Source organism: Nicotiana tomentosiformis, chromosome 4 (genome assembly GCF_000390325.3).
Source record: "Nicotiana tomentosiformis chromosome 4, ASM39032v3, whole genome shotgun sequence".
Classification (NCBI taxonomy): Eukaryota; Viridiplantae; Streptophyta; class Magnoliopsida; order Solanales; family Solanaceae; genus Nicotiana; species Nicotiana tomentosiformis.
Genome location: NC_090815.1, coordinates 113,624,955 through 113,632,947, shown reverse-complemented (window position 1 = coordinate 113,632,947; position 7,993 = coordinate 113,624,955). Strand labels below are relative to the sequence as shown.

Sequence of the window (7,993 nt, the reverse complement as noted above, 5' to 3'; positions counted from 1 at the left end):
GTAAAATGTGCTAACTTAGATTCAAAGGCCGGTCTCAAATTGAAGTCAATGGGCATTTATTTCGCATCAATAAGTATCCGAGTCCTCTCAAGCTCGACCTCGAATACTTGGGGCCATCACCCTCGGATTAAGGTTTTTAGCAATGAAAAATTTAACAAGGAAAGAAGAAAATCTTGTATGTTAGAAGCTATGGCTCGGTGGTTAGGATTCATTGTAAGGGCCAAGCGGTAGAGTGAATCGTGCCCACATAGTCCACTTTAGCCATAATACAAGCTTTTACACGTTTTCGATCATGTACTTTACACACAGAAATAAAAGAAAGTTTCGCCGTGCTATTACACATTTTTTCCTCTTAAATTACGGATCCTAAGAGCCCATGGGCTACCCTTATTCAGGGATTATCGAGCCCAAGGGCTACCCCCACTCGGGGACTGCCATCCGAAAAATGTTCGGACAATCCGGGCTATGAATTCCCGGAGGCACCAAACCTATTAGGCGGTGCCTAAATAAAAAAGGCTACGGCCGCCCTAAAAATGGCTTGGAGACGTCCAAAGCTCGTAATAAAAAGTAAGTCCTTTCTAAAAATTTGAAACCTGCTAAAAGGTAACCCTCGACAAAAGCATCGTCTAAAACAACTTAAGCATCTTGAAAAAACTTTCGGCCACACCGAGTTTTTAAAGCCTCGAGCAAACAAAGTTGTATCGATATCAGGCTCCGTTCGAACATCTGAAAAACGAACGCCATATAACTACATTTGGTTCTATGCTAAGGCATTAGAAACATTGCAAGAATATAAATTATGAAAAGATGCTGAAAAAGTAAGGACTCGAAATTGCCAGAAAGGGAAAATTATATATATATTCCGGAGTATACTTACATAGGCCTACTAAAAACCGCCTCGAAATAAATAAAAAATGTATATAAGACAAAAAACTAAAAAGGTACTAAGGCATCTACGTCTAATCTTCACCAGGGTTTGACTCTTCGCCAGAGCCGTCGGAGCCTTCTAATCCCTCGGAACCATCAGGCTCATAAAGCTTCTTTGCCTCGACTTCAGATTTTCTGGCTTCTTCGATCTCAGCCGACAAGTCAAAACCTTGGGTGTGGATCTCTTTGAGCTTCTCTCTTCGAGACAACCTCTTCATGTATTCGGTCATTGCCTTCAGGCGGACTTCGGTTGCCTCCACATCGGCCTTGTATTGGGCTACCACTTCGTCGGCATTGGCGGAGGTAGTAGCTAACTTGGACTTCACTGCCTCATATTCTCTACCGAGGGCGTCTCTCTCTGTGACAACCGAGCTCAGTTGTCCTCGGAGATCGTCATTTAGTTGAGACCACTTGTCAGCTTTCTCCTTAGCCACCCAGAGTTGGACCTCTACCGATACAAGCTTCGCCTTGGCAGTTTCCTTCTCCAAAGCCAACAGGTTTATTTTTCTCTTCCACCCATAGGCCATAGCTTGGACCTCATTCATCTCGGCTCGAAGTTGGTCGATCAGGTCGATCTTCTGTTGGACCTGCGAGGTTATGTTGTTAGTCATCACGGCTAGCTCCTCGTTTTTAGCTTCAAAGACCTTTACTTTTTCAACTAGGTCATCATGTTCCCGCCCCAGGGTCGAAGCTTCCTTCTGAGCCCCATCCAGCTCAGCCTAAAGGTCCTTGATGGCTCCGTCTTGTTGCTTGCTGAGGAGCTTGTACATATCCTTCTTTCGAACATGCTACTTGAACTCGAACTCGAGTTGGTTGATCTCGGAGCGGTACCGGAGGAAGCTCTCGTGTTGAAGTAGTGAGGCCTGCAAAATAACAAAAATAGTTAGAGATATTAAAACCTAAGTGGAATTAAAGAGGGAGTATTGATGCATTTCCCAGTTCAACGCTTGCTACGCCTCATTGAAGAGACACAACGCACCCACCTCGTTCATCTTTGCCTGGTCCTCCTCGTCCATCAGGCATCAGAGGTAGCTGGCTATGACCACCGGAGCGGATATAACCCGAGCATCCTCCGAAATAGTATGAATAATCGATCTCTTACGACCGGGGTCTGCACTCGGAGCGGGAAATTGATTAACCAGTTTTGGGATCGAACTCGGCCCGCCAACTTCCAAAGGAGCGTCTTTATTCGGAATCTCTAAGTCACCCAGCCCCGAAAAGTCTTCCAAAGTAGACGTGTCCACGTCATCGAAGAAGGAGTGGAGAGGGTCATCCACGCCGTGAACTCCTTCACTTGACTTTTCCTTTCCTGCTTAGGCCCCCTCAAGCATGGACTCGGTGTATGAGAGCGTTTCAACGATGTCTATTACACTGGCCGCCTCCTTCGGAATGGAAGCAGCTTCTAGGGAGGTCTCAGCCCCCATTTCAATCCCGCCCTCCCGAGTCAGGATAAGATCGACCTCATGGCTTTCTTCTTTTGCTATCACCTTCTCCCTGGCAGGGGTCAATCCGTGAGCGACAAAGATGTCATCTTCTTCAGACTCATCCTTGCGCCGGCGAAGTGAGTCAGAATCCGGCACCCATGAATTAGTGCTCTTTTTGGGCTTGCGAACCCTAGTGGCCACCCTCTTTTTTATCTTCACCTCGGGCCCCTCTGAGCACGAGGATTTCCTTTTTATCTTCTTCTCCTCCGCAGTAACCCGAGGCTGCACCGCAACGGAGGGATTAATGGATAAGGACGCATCTTTGTCCCCTTTCAGCGGCCAGAGTTCGATGGTCTTAGGCAAACCTGCAAATAAAAGATAAAGGGTCGGTGCTATTTAAGTTCGGGGCATAATAATAACTATTCTAAGAAGAGCATTACCGTGAGAATAGACCTCCCATTAGCCCTTCGAAAGTATGAGCACTCAAAATACGACATCTGCTTGCACATGCCTTCGATCCATTCCTTGAGCCGGGAAACCGCATTGAGAACCCGAGCAACAGCTGCACGATCACAAATACTGATGGTGAGAAAGGAAACAAAAGAGACTCAACACTTAAGGAAAGATTACATTTACGAGATGCATTCCGCTTCTCAAGGAATGTCAGAAACTTGAGAAGGAGTAAATCTTCGGTCTTCACCCAAACGAAGTGCCCCTGCCAGCCTCGGTCTCGATCCTCGTTAATGCTCGAAAAGGGGGCCTTGCTGTCCCGGCGAGTGAGATTGATTAGTCCCCCTCGAATAATTTGGGGACTATATAGACAGAGCAGGTGGTCGAGGGTAAACCCAGGAGACTCGATGTTATTTGCAAAGTAACGGATGAGGATCACGATCCTCTGAAGAGACGAGTAGATTTTCCCAAGGCACACCTCGTATCTCTTGCAAAAGTACAAAATAATTGGGCCTACCGGGCCAGTATGAAGGGATAAGTGTAAAAACTTAAATACCCCTCCACATGAGTGGTGATATCATCCTCAGGCCTGGGGACTACCACGTCCTTACCTCCCCATTTACAGTCCCCTCGGATAATGGGGAGGGTATTTTCGGTGACAGAGCATATATATCTCGATGCCCCTTCACCTCGGTCTTGCTTAGATGAGGCCTTCTCGAATTTGAAGTCGTCTAGGATCGAACAACGCCCAAGAATAAAGCTTTTCATGGGGGGCTCTGGGGCCGCTTCGGCGGTAGCCACTTTGGGAGCAGCCGTCTCGAGAACAACCACTTCGGGGATGGCTGTCTCGGTACCTGTGATCGGGTGAGAAGATGAAGAGGCAACCTACTGAGGAACTGATTTAGAAGTCTTGGCCATCGTAAATCTGGAAAAATATATGAAGATTTGAAGAGAGTGTATGAAGATTTGAAGTTTGAAAGTGAAGATATGAGGTTCTGGGTTGAAAATCCAAGAAAATGTATAAAGGTTGGAGGTTGAAGATGAAGATATGAAGATTCAAGAAACAAGGTATGAAGATTTGAGAAAGACGAAAGCTTTTGTAGAGCTCGAAGGTAAAGGTCAAGATCAGAAAGTGAAGGAAGTAAAGGGGGGCGAAGCTTTTATAGAGGAAAATGTAATCATTACACGACGTTTCACATTCGTGGGCGACCAGCCGATGGTTTACACGTGTCCGAAGTCAGAATGACGCGACTGATGGGACGTTTCGACTTCATCATCATCTCGGTTGTAACGTACGCAAGAAGTAACCGGGGGTACATATATTGTTTCCCATCATTTTCGGCAGACCTACTCTCTGAGAAACGAGGGGACTATCTGTATACGGATGAACTTGGGGTTAGCACACACCCTGAGTTCTCGGTAAGTCTAACGAAGCACGAATGTATGAGATAGAGATCGAGTTTGAGAACTCATTGGTTCGAGGCCGGAACGGGGTGCTCGCCACCGGGACCGACAAGTCAACACCCCCCGAACCCGGAACGAGTTCCAAAATCTCGAAAGGCAGTACAAACGATTGCACACGACTAACAGAGGGCCGTGATATCCGTACCCAACCGGATATCGCGGATCGGATCTCGCTCGATGCCGGTAGCGTATGAGTGATTGATGTACAAGGAGGATTTTTACCCCTTTTAAAAGTGTATTAGGGGTAAAACTCCCTACTTTATAAAAGTGATGTTTCTTATTCGATGGACACATTGTAACACGCATATCAAGACAATATAAACTTACTTCTCTACTTTCTAGCCATTGAAAGGTTCTTATTTTATTCATAGTTCTCCATACACGTTTGGCTTCGAATCGAGGGCCCGGTCGAGGGTAAGACCATTGATAAGCTAAAACCCGAACCCGGACTCAACGTCACAAACTAGTTTGGTTATTATTTTCATCTTTAATTCGTTTATCTAACATTCTTAATTTCTTGTATTGAATCTAGCCACATATTCTTAAAATCGCGTATAAATTTAATTGTTATCCGTTTTAAGAGTAAACAAACTTCAATTTCCTTACTTTCATTCACCATTTTTGTGTTACGTACAAATTCAGAGGTATCATAGTGTGCACCTGAAAAAGTTCAGGGGGGGAGATTAGAATGATACTTAAAAGTTAATTGAGCTTAGTAGCTGTAATTAGAAAAGGAACAAGCCTTGGTTTAAGACAAAACAAAAGAGGACGAACGCACATTTCCCAAGTGACACGTGTCAATGTCCCCATCCCTGGGTGCAGCAAAGCAATTTGCATGAGGGGACGCACCCACTTAAAAGCGATCCAGTCAAACTCTAAGACTGCTAGAAAATATTTAAATAGATCAACAAAAACTAAGATAAAACAACAGAATTTTTTCAAAATAATTTGTGGGGATAATATAAAAAAGCTTTTAAAAAAGCATAGAGTACACAAAAACACATACACACACATACAGCACACTCTGTCCTAGTTATTGACCAGTCAATTTGCTTAGCTGCCACTTTTTAAAAAGGCAACTTCTCCAAAACCCACTCCCCACTCTATATTTTTGTATTTTATTCTCTTTTGTAAGTAGTAAATTTTCAAATATCTGAGTTTGTTTTGATGCAAAATTTTATGTAACATATAATTATCGGTTTGAGTCGGTTTTTTTCTAAAAAGAAACTAAACCAAGTAAGTTAGTTTTTCAAATATTGGAACCAAACCAAACCAATTAAATCGGATTTTTATCGATTCGGTTTTTGTCGGTTTTTCGGTTTTTCAGTTTTTTGTCGATTTTTTCTTAAATATGAGACATACACTACCAAACGCATATTCCGGTGAGTACATTTTCAACGTAACTCTATCAAACCAATTACTCTTTGAGAAATATATCATTTACCAAGATATATTTATGATAATTTACTCAAATAGTGATGAATAACTTAAGTACTCAATTAAAAAATGATTATTTTTAACATGAAATAAATTCTTGTACTTAATAAAAGAAAACTACTAATCAAATTAGAACGCAAAGAATTAGATTATTATAATAGCAAAGAACTAGACTAAAAATACAAATGACTAATATGTACCATGAAATTTTAGAAACTTTATATAAAAATATACATATATATAGGTATAATAATAAATTTAAATAGCTACTTTTATATTCGGTTTGGTTCGATTTTTTTTTTTATTAAAACCAAACCAAACCAAATTTGATCGGTTTTTAAAATTTAAAATCAAAACCAAACCAAATCTAAAAATATCGATTTTTTTTTTGTCGGTTTGGTTTGGTTCGGTTTTTCGGGTTTTTATGAAGACCCCTACATATGATATGATAGTATGTATTATTTGCTTTATAATGGATAAATATGCCAATATTTCTAGTCCAACATTACAAATTCAGTGGCGGAAGCAAATTTTCACCAATAATATTTTAAAAATATAAAAAATACATACGTGAAAAAGTTAAAGGGAATAAACACACAATGTGATTTTAACCTTACGTACACAATGTGATTTTAGCCGAAGAGATTTGACTGAACCCTTTCCGCGCATATAGCTCCGCCTCTGCTTGCAACAAGTAGTTTTAAGAGAAGATTACATCCCTTTGTTAATTGATACTTCCTCCGGTCCATAATAAGTGACCGATTTGCCCTTTTATTTTGGTCCAAAATAAGTGTTCATTTATATAATCAAGAAAAAATTCAATTTATTTTTCCAAAATTACTCTTATGTATGTATCCCTAAAAAATCTTTTACTCCTCACATTAATTATGCTGCAACATTTAATTACGGCTAGTTTAGTTACACTAATTATTTTTATCTAAAATTTTATATTTCTTTAATGGGTGTGCCCAAGGCAAACGGTCACTTATTGTGGAGCGGAGGGAGTAAAGTATTATTTCATCTCCTACTCGGATGAATTTTTTCTACTCTTTGTTAAGAGTCTGTTTAGCCAAACTCCAAAAAACTATTTATTTTGAAAAGTGCTTTTGTTCAAAAGTGCTTTTTGAAAAAAGGACTTCTGCAAAATAACAGTTTGTGTTTGGCCAATTCATTTAAGTAGTATTTTTTACAAGCTCATTATGTTTGGCCAATTCTTTCAAAAATTACTTTTACGTATCAAATTACGAAAAAGTATAGTAAAGGATTAGATTATAATTAGTATCATTTAAAAGAGAAAAATAAATATTTATTATAAAAAAATTCAACTAAAATATAAAATATATAAATTAAAAATTCTAATTAATATAAAATATAGTTATTCCAAAGCAATAAAATTGAGTATTTGGTATTACCTATTATTTATATGATATTTAAATATTTCAAATTTACATCATTCAATATAAATTTGAAATGTAAAAAATATAAATTTATTGTAAGGTTATTTTTGTCTTGAACAAATTAATTTTTTAGTTCTGTTTTTTGGAAAAAGTTAGAATTTGTAGTTTATCTCTAAAAGCAGAAAAATTGTTTATATTGCGGCTCAAAAGTACTTTTTCATTTTGGCCAAATACCTTAAATTTTACAAAAGTATGTTTTGACAAAAAAAATACTTTTAGCCTTACAAAAGTTTGGCCAAACAGACTCTAACTCTCATATACGTCGAATTCATATTTCATACTGTAATTCATTTGCTACTATATGATTATTCGCCATATTTATAGTTTTGTTAAAATAATTCTATTACCTGAAAAATAAAACAAAAAATATTTTGTCCACAGGAATGACATGTTTGATGCTTTTATTTAGTTTTATATCTTAGAGTTAAGATTATGGTAAAAATCTAATCTTCTTGAGATCTGTTATATATTAAAATCCTTTAAAGAATTTCTATCTCCAAGCTTTAATTTTTAAAACAAAAAAGGGACATAAAGAGAAAGAAAAATGAAAATAAAAATAAAAATAGATTCAGTGTATGAAAATTAGAGAAGACTCATTAGTAGTTTATATCCCCAAGACTACGCCGCACGTTACAGTTTGACCAACTGACCCGCTGTTGCGTCTTTTTTATAATTACCCAATTCATCCGTGACTCTAACCAAAAGTTCCTTCCTACTCTCGAAAAAGGCAAATCACCCTTTTTCTTTACTACTACATCAAACTTATAGTAATAATATTCCATTTTTTACCCTAGAATATATTTTAAAAAAATAAATTAAAAACCGAATATCTCG

At 38.8% G+C, this 7,993-nt stretch overlaps 1 protein-coding gene across 1 annotated transcript; it reads right to left on the bottom strand.

Annotated features, from left to right (window-relative positions):
* Nucleotides 1–959: 959 nt before the first annotated feature.
* On the bottom strand, nucleotides 960–1,454 carry LOC138910375 (uncharacterized). Its single transcript, XM_070201610.1, has one exon. The coding sequence runs from the start codon at nucleotides 1,452–1,454 to the stop codon at nucleotides 960–962; it is 495 nt and encodes a 164-aa protein (XP_070057711.1).
* Nucleotides 1,455–7,993: the final 6,539 nt, after the last annotated feature.

Bases quoted from the DNA above. Each gene is read 5' to 3' on its own strand.
- LOC138910375 (XM_070201610.1), bottom strand. From the start codon at position 1,454: ATGGCCTATGGGTGGAAGAGAAAAATAAACCTGTTGGCTTTGGAGAAG.